The sequence below is a fragment of the Ranitomeya imitator genome, chromosome 8, assembly GCF_032444005.1.
Source record: "Ranitomeya imitator isolate aRanImi1 chromosome 8, aRanImi1.pri, whole genome shotgun sequence".
Classification (NCBI taxonomy): Eukaryota; Metazoa; Chordata; class Amphibia; order Anura; family Dendrobatidae; genus Ranitomeya; species Ranitomeya imitator.
This window is the reverse complement of record NC_091289.1, coordinates 117,194,990-117,211,192: the sequence shown is the minus strand read 5'-3', so window position 1 is coordinate 117,211,192 and position 16,203 is coordinate 117,194,990. Positions and strand designations below refer to the sequence as shown.

General features: G+C 44.4%; 1 protein-coding gene across 2 annotated transcripts in view; it reads right to left on the bottom strand.

Annotated features, from left to right (window-relative positions):
* Positions 1-16,203, bottom strand: part of CFH (complement factor H) — a 906,401-nt gene that overhangs the window by 810,672 nt on the left and 79,526 nt on the right. For both annotated transcript variants that reach the window (XM_069737284.1, XM_069737285.1), the window contains exons 5-6: positions 12,601-12,789; positions 9,388-9,561 (exon numbers count right to left, since the gene is read on the bottom strand). In XM_069737284.1, coding sequence (XP_069593385.1) covers positions 9,388-9,561; positions 12,601-12,789 — 363 coding nt within the window. The remainder of the gene's footprint in view (positions 1-9,387; positions 9,562-12,600; positions 12,790-16,203) is intronic.

Below are 16,203 nucleotides of genomic sequence, written 5' to 3'. Positions count from 1 at the left end.
CACGGCATGGCCTCTCATCTCTCACACTATCTTACCCACTGCTCCAGGTCATGTTGTGGTTTCTGTTTCTTGCCAGCGCCATATTCTGTGCCTCTGCTCTCTGCATGCTTCCTGGCTGTCCTACCTCTGTCTCCTTGTCTGTGGCTTCCTTCCCTGCTGTGTCTTTCCTTGTGTTCTCAGCCTGCTTATACTCCGCACTCTCGAGGCTCTGCCTGCTCTGTAACTTTGCGCTCTACCTCTGCTCCGCACTCCCGCGGTTCTGCTCCGTTCTACTTTGCTCCCGTTGCTGCAGTGATCTTTTTCTGCAGCTCCTCTCCGCATTCCTTGTGGTTCCGCTCTGCTTAGTTTCTGCAGAAACCTCTTGCTGCAGCTCCTCTCCGCATTCCTTGCGGTTCTGCTCTGCTTGGCTTTTGTTGCTACGCTATCTCTTGCTGCTCTTCCACTCCTATCTGCAGCCTTGCACTTCTCTTCCTGTGTGAACAGGTCCCAACCTGTTCCTTCATTCTCCTTTCCTTCTGGCTTGTTTCCGTACCTGCATCTCCTGTGTGAACAGGTCCCAACCTGTTCCTTCATTCTTCATTCCTTTCTGCGCTGTTTCCATACCTGCATCTCCTGTGTGAACAGGTCCCAACCTGTTCCTTCATTCTTCATTCCTTTCTGCTTGTTTTATTACCTCCAGTGTGAACAGGTCCCTACCTGTTTCTTCATACTACATATCCATAGCTGCACCTACTGTGTGAACAGGTCCCTACCTGTTCCTTCTTACACCACACCTTCATATGCTGTTCCTGCCAGCCCTATGTTCTCTGCCATGCCTGCCAGCCCTGTGTTCTCTGCCGTGCCTGCCAGCCCTGTGTCCTCTGCCGTGTCTCTGCCAGCCCTGTGTCTCAGCCGTGCCTGCCTACTCGTCTCAGTTTCAGCTGTGCTCTTCTGCCAGTCCTGTCTGATGCCCGCACCTGTCCTAGTGTTCCTGTTCTCCGAGTGGGATCAGCAGCCACAGCCAGACACCACCCTGGAGTAGCACCTGGCAGCTGCCTGCTGCACAAGCCTGACCTCACCATCAGAGGCTCCAGTGAAAACCCAGGCAGCTGTCATAGTCACGCCCCTTCCAGGGTAGTCTGGTTTGTGGCACAGTGAGACCACAAACCCCCAGAGCTCACGCCCACCAGTCATGGCATGAGTGTGGCAGTTTGCACAGGCCATGGCCTCCACTGTATCCCATGTCCTACCGCTCGCAGAGCATGATGAACTTTCTCTCTGCCCGTATGAGCAACCTGAAAAATTTGTTCCACCAATTGTGGTTCAGATTGAAGAGACTTCTGATCTAATTATAGTCTCTAATACTCTTTTCAAGCAACTTCAGACCTATGAGGAGGAGCATGAACCAGCTGACCCACCTATGTTCTATGGGAATCCTGAAGAATGCCAGGGGTTCCTGAAGCAGTGCTTGCAGAATGCAGCTTGTTTCCCCTCTGACCGGGTCAAGGTGGTTACATCATGTCCTACCTGGCCAAAGATGCTCTAATATGGATAGCTCCCCTCTGGGAAGCAGGGGATCCTATCGCCATGAACCTAGGGGCCTTCCTGGTAGCCTTCCGTAGAGTCTTTGACATACCTCGTCCTGCTGCTCCTGTGAAGTCTTCCCCATCTAGATCTGCGAGGCGCTCCAGATGGGCGAAACCCGTGAAGAAACCTCCACGTCAAGCCATGATCATCTGTGATCCTCCAGTTACTCTACTCGTTCAAGCAGCTACCCGTTTGAAGCCTAAGAAGGTTGATGAGAGTGGGTTGGCAAAGCAGCAGCCTGAAATCAGCCATAAGAAGGGCATACAATGTCGCTGCTTTTGTGAGGAACACCTGGATGGCCTCTGTCCAGGGGATCTAATGCTCCAAAACCTCGGGCCAGTAGGAGAGACTGCCCTTGGTGAGAATAACTCCCTTCAGCTAAAGTCTGTGTCTGTTCCGGTGCCTTGTGGGAGCTTCGGTCCTGCAGATGTGTTCAAGTTGCAAACCAGATGGAGTCTATGTGTGGTTCCTGTTCCACAGCTCCAGAATCCTGTGAAGGTGTTTGGTGAATGCCGAGTCTTACTTATGAACCGTCCAGTGTCGAAGGGACTACTACAGCTCCAAATTGGAGCATTATATTCAAAGAAATTTGTTTTTCACTTGCTTACCAGTTTGCCCATTGGTCGTTCTGAGCTGGGTACTCTACTGCCCAGTCCGGTCCGAAGATCCAGCATGGTGCTGCATTTTGAACTACCTAGTCTCCAGAGATTTCTAGTTCCTATAATGCAAGGTCAGTCTACAGTGTTGTCAACTTCTCCACCTGATCTGCTGGTTAAGTCATGGTGTGCTGACGCCACTGAAGAAAAGGAAGCAGTGGCGCCCTCTCCGCACACTTCCAGTGACAATACCAGTGACCAGTTCCCAGAAACATCCCTGTCGCTTAAAATTTTTTCTCTGAACTATGGGCAGAAGATGCTTCCTGTAAAGACGCCTTCAGACTCCATGTGGCAGGTGGATAAAGAAGTTGAAGCAGAAGCTCTTGTATCTCTGTTCTTCACCAATACGTAAGAAGAGATGGTCCAGTTTTGTCAGACTCATCCTCTAATCCGGAAGAGGAGGTCCAGTTTTTTTCAGGGTTCCAGGCTGAAGATGTTTCCTGTATGTATGCCTCCAGTTTCCATCTGGCTAGTGGGTGAAGATCCCAAGACAGAAGTGTTCTCATCTCTGCTTTCCACCAGTCCAAAGGAGGAGGTTCAATTTTCTTGTGATGATGGGCTGAAGTTGGATCCAGTGAAGGTGTCTTCAGTGTCCAAAGAATCGGATTATGTTGAGATCAAATCAGAAGCTTCCAAGTCCCTGTTTTCAGTCAACCAGGTGAAAGACGTCCTGTCCCTTGTATCTTCTGTGTGGGAAGCTGATCTTAGGCTACGTTCACATTAGCGTCGCGTCGCTGTTGCGTCGGCGACGCAGCGGCGACGCACGGAAAAACGCGCGCAAACTGCGACGCGTGCGTCGTTTTTTGACGAAATCGGACGCAAGAAAAATGCAACTTGTAGCGTTTTCTTGCGTCCGACGCTAGCGTCTAAAACAACGCACGTGTCGGAAAACGCGTGCAAAAAGACGCACGCGTCCCCTATGTTAAACAGGGGTGCGTCGCCGCTGCGTCGCCGCTGCGTCGCCGACGCAACAGCGACGCGACGCTAATGTGAACGTAGCCTTACTGGACTCAAAGATACTAAGCATCCTGAGATCTCTAATGTCTCATCTACCTCATTCTACCAGAGGAATGTTGTGATGGCTCTGACTATGTGTGCTCCTATCCTTCTTCTACAAGTTATTCTGGCGGGCTTGAAGAAGAGGGGCCATAAAGGGGGGGTACTGTAACTAGAGTTAAGCGACTTACTTTTTTAGGATCGGGTTGGGTTTTGTGAAACCCGACTTTGTCAAAAGTCGGGTCGGGTGAAATCGGCTGATTATTGCGAAAAGTTGTGGGCCGACTGAAACACGGAACCCAATGCAAGTCAATGGGGAATCAAAGTCGGCAGTGAGTGGAGGACAGGAAAACACCTACATTGCCCATTTTAATGCCAAAAACATCAATTCTTATTACTTAAGTTTGTCAATCTTAATTTACTTTATTATAATAGTTAGGCATTGAAAACTGGGGGTCATTTGGCTAAAGTTGTGGGGGGTAGGGCGGGCTCAAGATTTTCGTGGGCCCAGGAAACGCAGAATACGTCACGGCAGTGGAGCAGGGAGCGGTAAGTATTTCAACTTTGCAAGTGCTATGATCCTGAGCAAGCAGGGGGGGCCCACTCGTTGGCACTGGCACTGGGCCCCTCATAGTACGGCGGTGTGTTTGACGGCGGGTGGCGCCTCCTACTGCCAGAGACACTTTTGCATACTATGAGGGGTCCTGTGCCAGTGCCAATGAGCATGCCCCCCCACCTGATGAAGGAACCTGCACTTCTATCTGCACCTTCCTCTTTGTCCCCGTGTAAGGTAGTATAGTATGCGGGAAGGGGAACCTGACTTTCAGAAGGGTCAGATTCTGGCTGTGTAGAGTGCAAGGGAAATGTAGTGGTCTGGGTCAATGTACCAGCAGACTCATCTAGCAGTGGCTGGGCAATGGGCAGGATGAGGAGGAATCACAGATATAGGCCCAAGTAATAAAGTAGGCTAAATGCTGTTCAAAATTGGTAACAGGACTAAACAGGCGGCATTGGTTTGTTCAATGGAAGACAACTGTAATGAGTAGCAGACAGACACTGTTGGAAGGCCCAAATAATAAAGTTGGCTAAATGCAGTTCAAAATTGGTAACATGACTTAACAGGCAGCATTGGTTTGTTCAGTGGAGGACACCTGTAATGAGTGGCAGACAGACACAGTTGGTAGGCCCAAATAATAAAGTAGGCTAAATGCAGTTCAAAATTGGTAACAGGACTAAACAGGCGGCATTGGTTTGTTCAGTGGAGGACAACTGTAATGAGTGGCAGACAGACACTGTTGGAAGGCCCAAATAATAAAGTACGCTAAATGCAGTTCAAAATTGGTAACAGGACTAAACAGGCAGCATTGGTTTGTTCAGTGGAGGACAACTGTAATGAGTGGCAAACAGACACTATTGGAAGGCCCAAATAATAAAGTAGGCTAAATGCAGTTCATAATTGGTAACAGGAATAAACAGGCGGAATTGATTTGTTCAGTGGAGGACAACTGTAATGAGTGGCAGGCACAGTTGGTAGGCCCAAATAATAAAGTAGGCTAAATGCAGTTCATAATTGGTAACAGGAATAAACAGGCGGCATTGGTTTGTTGAGTGGAGGACAACTGTAATGAGTGGCAGGCACAGTTGGTAGGCCCAAATGATAAAGTAGGCTAAATGTCTGCTGATAAAAAGTCGATAAACAGGTGGCATAGCTAGGTACAGGGGAGGGCTCCTCCTCTGTGTAGCAGACAGTGGTAGTAGGCGCAAAGTATTAACTGGTCTAAATAGAGGCCAGGGCCCCTGTATATTTTAACTATCATGTATCATTTCAACACATTTGTATAAGCAGTGCCATTGAAGGATTTAACAGCACAGACTACACAGTGGTGGAGCAGGGAGAGGTAAGTACTGCAAGTGGTAGAGCACTGTTCGAGCTGGGGGGGAACACTCTCTCGTGGGCGGCGGTACTGGCACAGGGCCCCTCATATTCCTACAGTGTGTGTCTGACATTGGTTGTGCACCACCACCGTCAGAGACACTTCATTGTACTATGAGGGACCCTGTGCCAGTGCCATTGCCCAAGAGTGGGCGCACCCATCTGTCCAGACAAACGGCACTCGCAAGGGTGCTTGCGCCGGTGGTGACCACGGCCCTGTTGGGGGGAGTCAGCCCATTTAGGGAGGTATAAAAATGGCCTATGGTGGACATTCTGCAGCTGCAAATGGAGGAATTGGAGAAATCAGTAAGAGGAGGCAAAAAGCAAGAAGTTTTTCAGGCAAGCAACGTGTCAGCAGGGGAAGGCGGGGCAAATAATTTGAAATCCATGATTGGTTCATTTTAATAAAGGTTAGATCATGAACATTCTGGGTAGCCAGACGTGTCCTTTTTTCAGTCAGTATTGAACCAGCAGCACTGAAGACTCTTTCTGATAGCACAGTAGAAGCAGGTCAAGAGAGCTTCTGTAATGCATATTCTGCCAATTCAGGCCAGGGGAATGACCTGTGAGGGAGAACATCGATAAAGGAGGAAAAGTAGTTCGTAACCATACTGGACAAATGCTGTCTCCTATCACTTTGAATCGATGCAGCAGTACCTGTCATGTCAGCGGTCATTGCGAAATCATTCCACAACCTGGTCATAAAACCCCTCTGTCCAACGCCACTTTGCATTTGTGCACCTCTAACACCTCTGCCATGTTGCCCCCTACGGCTCGTGTGAGAACCATCACCACCGCTGTGTGCTGGGAATGCCTGAACCAAACGGTCTACAAGAGTTGCTTGTTTGGTAGCCAATATTTGCTCAAGGTTCTCATGTGGCATGATATTTTGTAATTTTCCTTTATATCGTGGATCCAGGAGGCAGGCCAACCAGTAATAGTCATCAGTAGTGTTGAGCGATACCGTCCGATACTTGAAAGTATCGGTATCGGATAGTATCGGCCGATACCCGAAAAATATCGGATATCGCCGATACCGATATCCGATACCAATACAAGTCAATGGGACACCAAGTATCGGAAGGCATCCTGATGGTTCCCAGGGTCTGAAGGAGAGGAAACTCTCCTTCAGGCCCTGGGATCCATATTAATGTGTTAAATAAAGAATTAAAATAAAAAATATTGATATATTCACCTCTCCGGCGGCCCCTGGACATCACGCTGGTAACCGGCAGGCTTCTTTGTTTAAAATGCGCGCGTTTAGGACCTGCGAATGACGTCGCGGCTTCTGATTGGTCGCGTGCCGCCCATGTGACCGCCACGCGACCAATCAGAAGCCGTGACGTCATTCGCAGGTCCTAAATTCCTAGAATTAGGAGTTTAGTGAATGAGAATGACGTCGCGGCTTCTGATTGGTCGCGTGCCGCTCATGTGACCGCCACGCGACCAATTAGAAGCCGCGACGTCATTCTCATTCACTAAACTCCTAATTCTAGGAATTTAGGACCTGCGAATGACGTCACGGCTTCTGATTGGTCGCGTGGCGGTCACATGGGCGGCACGCGACCAATCAGAAGCCGCGACGTCATTCGCAGGTCCTAAACGCGCGCATTTTAAACAAAGAAGCCTGCCGGTTACCAGCGTGATGTCCAGGGGCCGCCGGAGAGGTGAATATATCAATATTTTTTATTTTAATTCTTTATTTTACACATCCCTATGGATCCGTTACCGATACCCGATACCACAAAAGTATCGGATCTCGGTATCGGAATTCCGATACCGCAAGTATCGGCCGATACCCGATACTTGCGGTATCGAAATGCTCAACACTAGTCATCAGTCATCATTTTGATAATGCTGGGGTCCCTTTTTAGGATATGCAAGGCATACTCAGCCATGTGTGCCAATGTTCCAGGTGTCAATTCACTGCTTGTGCTGGGTTGAGGAGCATTTTCTTGCAAATCAACATCACTTGTGTCCTGCAAAAACCCTGTACCTGACCTTGCAATGCCAACAGTTTTAATTGTCCCCTGAGAAGCATCCTCCTCCCATAAATATTCATCCCCATCATCCTCCTCCTTCTCCTCTTCATCCGCCACCTCATCCAGGAGAGTTCCCTCAGCAGACAATGGCTGACTGTCATCAAGGCTTCCCTCCTCCTCGGCTGCAGATGCCAGCTCATTAATGTGCGTCAAACTTTGCATCAGCAGACGCATTAGTGGGATGCTCATGCTTATGATGGCGTCGTCTGCACTTACCAGCCGTGTACATTCCTCAAAACACTGAAGGACTTGACAGAGGTCTTGTAGCTTGGACCACTGCACACCAGACAACTCCATGTCTGCCATCAAAGTACCTGCCCGTGTATGTGTATCCTCCCACAAATTAATTACAGCACGCCTCTGTTCGCACAGCCTCTGAATCATGTGCATTGTGGAGTTCCACCTTGTTGCAATGTCGATTATCAGGCGGTGCTGGGGAAGATTCAGCAATCGCTGATGGTTCAGCATACGGCTGGAGTGTACGGGCGACCAGCGGACGTGCGAGCAAAGTCTTCGCACATTCAGGAGCAGGGCTGGTAACTCAGGATAATTTTTGAGGAAGCACTGCACCACCAGGTTCAAGGTGTGAGCCAGGCAAGGTATGTGTTTCATTTCTGAAAGGGCCATGGTAGCCAAAAAATTCCTTCCGTTATCACTGACTACCTTGCCTGCCTCAAGATGTACACTGCACAGCCATGACTGAGTTTGTTGCTGCAAGTACTCGGCCAGTACTTCTGTGGTGTGTCTGATGTCGCCCAAACACTTCATTTGTAGCACAGCCTGCTGACGCTTACGACTAGCTGTTCGATAATGGGACACCTCGTGTGCAACACTGGCAGCTGCGGATGGAGTGGTTGTGCGACTGTGCTCTGTGGACGAGCTTTTTCTTCTGGAGGAGTAGAAGGAGGGGTGGCGAATGCCTACAGCCAACTGTTTCCTAGACCGTGGGCTAGGCAGAACTGTCCCACTTTGGCTGTCCCCTGTGGACCCTGCATCCACCACATTAACCCAGTGCACAATGATGGACACGTAACTTCACTGACCATGCCTACTGGTCCATGCATCTGTTGTGAAGTGCACCTTTCCACTGACTGATTGCCTCAGTGCATTGACAATGCGGTCTTTGACATGCTGGTGGAGGGCTGGGATGACTTTTCTCACAAAGAAGTGCTGACTGGATAGGTCATAGCGTGGTACTGCGTAGGCCATCAGGTGTTTGAAAGCTTCACTTTCAACCAACCGGTAGGGCATCATCTCTAACGAGATTAGTCTAGCAATGTGGGCATTCAAACCCTGTGTACGCGGATGAGAGGATGAGTGCTTTCTTTTCCTAACGAAAGTTTCTTGTAGGATGAGCTGGACTGGAGAGCTGCATATGGTGGAACTAGCGGTGGGGGTGGTGGACATGGCGGATTAAGAGAGGCTTGGTGATGGTATTCTTGATGTTGGCCTACATACAGTGTTTCCTACCAAAAGCCTTATGATTCCCTGACTGCTTTGGCCTTGCGACGATACCTCCACATTTGCTGCTGGTGGTGTCCTAACCACTGGGATTACAGTGAGGGAAGCAATGTAGCGTTGCTGACTACCTTCATTCTGAAGAACAACAGTATCACTGTGCTTGATTGGTCAGCACACTTGCCTGACCTTAACCCCATAAATTAAGGGGCATTGTCAAGAGGAAGATGAGAGATACCAGATGCAACAATGCAGAGTAGCTGAAGGCTGCTATCAAAGCAACCTGGGCTTCCTTAACACCTCAGCAGTGTCCTCCTTGCCATGCTGCATTAACGCAGTTATTGATGAGAAAGGAGCCCCGACCAAGTATGGAGTGCATTTACTGTACATACATTTCAGTAGGCCAACATTTCAGATTTTAAAATCATTTTTCAAGCTAGTGGTATAAAGTATTTTAATTTAATGAGATAATGACTTTTGAAATTCATTGGCTGTAAGCCATAATCATCAATATTAACAGAAATAAATTCTTGAAATAGATCACTCTGTTTGTAATGACTCTATATAATATATGAGATTCACTTTATGTATTGAAGAAGTGAAATAAATTAACTTTTTGATGAAATTCTAATTTTGTGAGAAGCACTTGTACATTATAGACTTCAGCGCAGTAATTATAAATAAACATATTAAAATATAGAATATATTGTACCTGAAATATAAAGTGTTTACTCACCAGTGCAAGAAGGTTTAGGAAACCAGTCATCTTTAGTGCATGTCGATTCTCCATTTCTATTTGGACGATATCCTTGCTCACATGTAACTTGTATCATTTCATTATTATTGAAGATAAGTTGGCCTGGTTTATTCACGCTCCCTTTATCCACAATTGGACGATTGCATTTAATCTCTGTAGAATAGAATATTAATGAGAAAATATTGTTTATAATGTGACAAAACAAACTTTAGCAATCTATTATTATCCCTTACTGAGGGAGCTAATTTTGACATTAACGACCAAGCACATCTTTCAAATCTGTCACTTTATGTGGTAATTAGAAAATAGTGAATATTTCAATGTTTGATTTGGCTCACGATCGCTGAATTTGCAAAATTCACTGATTTAATCATCAAATAAATCTCCGAATTTAGACGAACATACACATCACAAAAGCCAGTGTTTCACAAGCTGTGTGACAGCGTGGGAAACACCAGCGTAGCTCTTCTGATCAGTGTTAAAATCATCTTCGCTGGTCAAGAGCCGCGGTTCCCATGCTGTCAGAAGACAGCGTGAGCATTCAGCTGCGATCGGAGGTAAAAAGACTACAACTCCCATCAGCTGACATCTGCTGACGCTAACAACAGTGATAGCAGGAGCGATGGATGTGAGTATTCATCAGCTGCTCCTGCACTTTAAATAAATAATTTTAAAAAGAAAAAAACCTGCATGGGTTCCCCTGTATTTTTGATAACCAGCCAAGCAAAACTCACAGTTGATGGCTGCAACCCTCAGCTGTTAGCTTCAGCAAGGTTGATTATCAAGAATAGAGGGGTCCCCATGCCGTATTTTTAATGCCGTAAATAATTTTAAAAAATGGTGTGCAGTCCCCCCATTTTTGACAACCAGCCTTGCTAAAGCAGACAGCTGGGGGCTGGTATTCTCAGGCTGGTAATGGGCCATGGGTATAGGCTCCTCAGCCTAAAAATAGCAGCTCATAGCTCCCCAGAAAATGCACATCTATTAGAATTGCCAATTATGGCTTTTTGCCTTGCTCTTCCCATTTGCCCTGTAGTGGTCACAACTGGGGTTCATATTTGTGGGGTTGATGTCACCTTTGTATTGTCATGTGACATCAAGCCCACAGTTTAGTAATGGAGAAGTGTCTATAAGACACCAATCCATTACTAATCCTATAGTTACATGGTAAATAAAGACACAGGCAGAATAAAGTCCTTTATTGGAAATAACACTAAATGCAGTTTTCCATTTTATTTAAAAATAACTAACACAGTTATAGTCACCTAAAGCCTATTCCACCGAAGCCCTCGTTCTCCTGTAATAAAACTAAAAAAAAAAAAAAAAAAAATATCCCTCACCTATCTGTCATTCTGTCTCACGCCGTAATCCATGCCTGGAGGATTAATAGTTTTCTACCTGGATAGTGCCAAGATGCGACCGTCCTGGCTGAGAACCACTGGGGAATGAACTACTGCGAGTGGAGCCTCAGTGACCAGTGGTGACGTCATAGAGGTTATGTCCGGTCACTGAGGCTGCGTCCCCAGCTGGGCTGAACTGCTGTGACCTCAGTGAGATCCATGGGAAAAATTCACTGAGTCCACCACACAGCAGATTACCGTGAGAATTTCTAACCTTGATCTGCGGAGAAGTCACTCAGCATGAACTGCAGTGACCTCATTACTGACTTTTTCCGATGGTGCTGAGGTCATGGCACTTCAGGGTTTTTTCTTGTGGAAACATCTGAAATTACCATATATCCTTAAACTAGGTTGTTATACCACACAAAACAGTTAGCAAATAACATTTCCCTTTTGTCTATTTTTTCAAAAATGTCCTTTTATTTCGTTTGAATATTATAAGGGTTAAAATTTAGCACATTTTTGTAATTTTAATGGAAATTTGCATATTTTATTTTTTACAGATATATTCAGTTTTGAAGTGACTTTGTGGGATATCCACCAGAAGTGATACAATTTGAAAAACTACACTCCTCAAATTATTTTAAGCTGCTGTAAGAAAATTTGTTAACTCTTCAGGAGTTAAACAAGAGTTAAGGCAACGTGGACTTAAAACATAAACAATTAAATTTCTTCCATGAAAATTTTGCTTTAGCCCTAAATTTTTCATTTCCATAACAGATAATAGGAGAAATTATTTAAAAAAAGTATTAAGCAATTTCCCCTTAATGTGACAAAATCTCACATGTAGTTAGAAACTGCTGTTTGTTTGCAAGGCTGAGAAGGGAAAGAAGTGCTTTTTGGTGTTTGGAGTGAAAATTTGACTGGAAAAGATTGCAGACACCATGTCACATTTGCAGAACCCCTGAGGTAACAAAATAGTGGAAGGTTCCACAATTGATCCAATTTTGGAAACTAGACCCCTTAAGGAATTCTCCTAGAGGTTTGTTGAGCTTTTTGAACTCATAGGTGCTTCGCAGAATTTTATAAAATTTGAGGGTGAGCAAAATTTGATTTTTTTTCACTATATTGTTATTTTTGCTCTGTTTGTAATTTTCGCACGAAATAATAGGAGAAATTTGACCCTATAATTTGTTGTCGAGGGTCAGAAGGGAAAAAGTGCTATTTGAAATTTGGAAAGCAAATTTGGGTGGAACAGATTGTGGACTCCATGTTGCATTTGCATTTCACTTAACATTCCAAAACTGCAGACATCCTCAACAACTGATCCCAAGTTATCTTATTTTCGTAATATAATAATATTTGTAATCCATTTTATCCTTCTTATTTGATACAATTTTTAAAGGGAATCAGTCAGCAGGTTTTGCTATATAATCTGAGAGCAGCATAATATAGGGCCAGTGAGCCTAATTCCAGCAATGTGTCACTTACCAGTCTGCTTGGTATGGTATTGATAGAATCCTTATTTTATCTGATGTAGCTGTAGCTGTATGTTTAACCCCACCCACACCTCTGGCTGGTAGCTTCCTGTGTACACTGGAAATGATCAGCATGCTGCTAATCAGTGTTGGGGCGGGGTTACAGAGAAAAGCTTGACTTTTATGCATGTGAGATATAGTCTTGTAGTGGTAATTTCATGCTAGTAAAATACTGATTGTAATGAAATTGCACACAGAGCTTAATAGACGACACATCTCTGTGATCAGTGTCTTAGCTATGTCATGCTGTGCTTAGCTATAGTAGCAAAAATCTGTTGACGGAATCCCTTTAATGAAGATATTCTACCTCTTACCTGAACATGTTGGTGGATTCAAATTCCACTTTCCATCTGATGTGCAGAAAATCTCAGAAGGTCCATTTAACTTAAGAGTTGGGAGTTTGCACGCAAATCTAACCACTTGGCCAACAGAATATTCTTCATCATATGAAGTGGATAAAACATCGAGATTCTCTGAAGCTTCAATAGGTGGACAGTTCATAACTGAAAAAAGGTTAAAAAAAATTTTTTATTTTCAAAGATTCCTCAGTAAAATGTTACTTAAGAAGAAAGCATTATTTTCATTTTCATTTCATAAACCAATAGTAGACATTGTAATATATTTCATTAGAGAAATCTGCGGCTTTCTCTGTCAGAATTGATCAGCCATTACCAAAATTCTGAATTCTGAGGTAAAATCTGCATTCAATGAAGACAGACATTCCCATTACAAAGATAGGAGAGGACGTCGCTACTGAAGAGACCCAATGTAGATGAGAGGAGGGAGATTCTGTAAGCAGAGCTCTTCCCTCCTACACTCCCCCCAATCTAGTTATAACCTCATCAGTGGCACCCGTCATCTCCTATCTCAGTAATGGGGACGTCTGTCCTCACTGAATACAGATTTTACCTCAGAATTGAGAATTTTGATAATGGCTGATCAATTCTGGCAGAGAAAGAATCAAATTTCTCTGATAAGATATATTACAACATTGCTTATTTTCATGTGTGCTCTTGTGTGCCCTCTCCTCCTTTGCCTTCTTAGTTTCCCCACTCATCTAACTAAATCTTTCCTAACTATCCTGTGGCTCTACCCGATTATTCCTTTTCTTCCTGGTCTTTCTTCTCCTTCACTTCTACAACAGTGTTCTAGCCTAATTTCCATCTTTTTTTCTCTCTTTTCTCTCCTGTTTTCATGACACATTTACCATTTTATACAAGTGGATTTTTCTAGACTCACCTGTTTTACTATATCCCTCACCGCACCGATCCTTTATATTCTTGACCTTTTCCCCTCCCACATATTCTAATCTTTTGCGCCTATTTTCTCCCTTGTGATTGTTTTCTTTCTTTATTTGGCAGCCATTCCAGGCTATGAAAACCCCTCTTGCTTCTATGTGCATTGTACACTAGGTTTTTACCAGACCGGCAAGGAAACACTCAGCGGAATAAACACTGCTTCTTTATATTACTGGATAAAGGACCTTAATTTTGGTTAGGACAATAAAAAAATGCAAATTCTCTTTACCTTCAAGTTTCCTGGTGGAGTTCATCCCATAGCCACGGGGCAGCAGCAACTGTTATTAAGCTTTTACAGGAATTGTGCCAACACAACTCGATCAGGTGAACGCATTACGGATCTATTATATCTTTTTATAAAGGTATCAACCTATGATCTGCTCTGTTTCCCAATATTGTTTATCTAAAATTCACTGCACATCATCCCAAAAACACCATGCCAACAGTGAAGTTTGGAGATGGAAACATCATGGTGTGGGGCTGTTTTTCAGTATACGGCACTGGCAGACTTCATATACTGCTCTGGCAAAAAATAAGAGACCACCACAACAAAACCCTGTCATGGGCAGCCCAATCTCGAGACCTGAACCCCATTAAAAACCTCTGGAATGTAATCAAGAGGATGATGGATAGTCACAAGCCATCAAACAAAGAAGAACTGCTTAAATTTTGTACCAGAAGCAGTGTGAAAGACGTGTGGAAAGCATGCCAAGACGCATGAAAGCTGTGATTAAATATCATGGTTAGGGTTGAGCGAAACGGGTCGGCCACTTTCAGAAGTCGCCGACTTTTGCAAAGTCGGGTTTCATGAAACCCGACCCGACCCCTGTGTGGGGTCGGCCATGAAGTCGGCGATCTTCTGAATCTGGAATCGGAATTCCGATACCGATCCCGATATGTTTAAGATATCGGGAATTGGTATCGAAATTCAGATTTAAGTGTAAAATAAAGAATAAAAATAAAAAATATCGCAATACTTACCCTCTGACGCGCCCTGGTACTAACCGGGAACCTTCCTTCCTTCGAATCAGCGCTTTCAGGACCTTTGGTGACGTCGCGGTGACGTCGCGGCTTGTGATTGGTCGCGCGGCGGTCACATGGGCGGTCGCGCGACCAATCACAAGCCGCGACGTCACCGCAAGGTCCTGAAAGCGCTGATTCGAAGGAAGGAAGGTTCCCGGTTAGTACCAGGGCGCGTCAGAGGGTAAGTATTGCGATATTTTTTATTTTTATTCTTTATTTTACACTTAAATATGGATCGCAGGGCCTGAAGGAGAGTTTCCTCTCCTTCAGACCCTGGGAACCATTGGAAACCCAATGCACTGCATTGGGTTTCGAGTTTCGGCCGACCCCGACCCCGACTTTTTTATAGGATCGGCCGATTTCACTCGACCTGACTTTTGAAAAAGTCGGGTTTCGTGAAACCCGACCCGATCCTATAAAAGTAAAGGTCGCTCAACCCTAATCATGGTTATTCCACAAAATACTGATTTCATACTTCATGCTTTATTCCCCAGCAGTTTTGATGAACTAACAGTCCTTGATGCTGCTACATTAAACTAATAGTTTTTTTCAGGGCTAAGTCAAATAGATTCTATTTTGTTATACTACCAATCTTATCTGCACTTTGCTACACGTTGAAGTGTGGCATTAGGTACAGCGTATGACAGGCATGTAGTCAGGGATTATTGCCTTATAAATTCTAAGCCATTTTTTCTGCTTTTTTCCAAGGGCTCCATGATCGATTAATACTTTTTACGGTAATCTACAGATCTGGCAAAAATTAAGAGACCACCACATCAAAACCCTGCTATGGGCAGTCCAATCTCGAGACCTGAACCCCATTGATAACCTCTGGAATGTAATCAGGAGGATGATGGATAGTCACAAGCCATCAAAGAAGAACTGCTTAAATTTTTGCAACAGAAGCAGTGTGAAAGACTGGTGGCAAGCATGCCAAGACACATGAAAGCTGTGATTAAAAATCTCGGTTATTTCACAAAATATTGATTTTTGAACTCTTCCTGAGTTAAAACATTAGTATTGTTGTTTCTAAATGATTATGAACTTGTTTTCTTTGCATTATTTGAGGTCTGAAAGCTCTGTTTTTTTTTATTTTGTCCATTTTTTTCAGAAAAAAATACATTTATTGTTGGAAATTCGGAGACATGTTGTCAGAAGTTTATAGAATAAAAGAATAATTTACATTTTCCTCAAAAATATACCTACAAAGAGAAAAATCAGGCAAACTGAACATTTTGCAGTGGTCGCTTAATTTTTGCCAGGGCTGTAATTTAAGGAAGGATGAATTTGCAAATTTATCAAGACATTCTTAATAAAAATCTGCTGCCATCTACCAGAGCGATGAAGAAGAAATGAGGGTGGATATTTTAGCAAGACAATGATCCCAAACACACTGCCAAGGTCACTTTCAATTGGTTTCAGAGAAAGAAAATGAAACTGCTAGAATGGCCCAGCCCATCACCTGACCAGAATCCTGTTTTCTACAGGAAACCTTGGCTTCAGTGAGGTGAGTATAAATGTGTTTATTATTTAAAATAAACATACTTTTACTTTTTTATTTATTTCAAATAAAATACTTCATTATTGCTTAGTAAT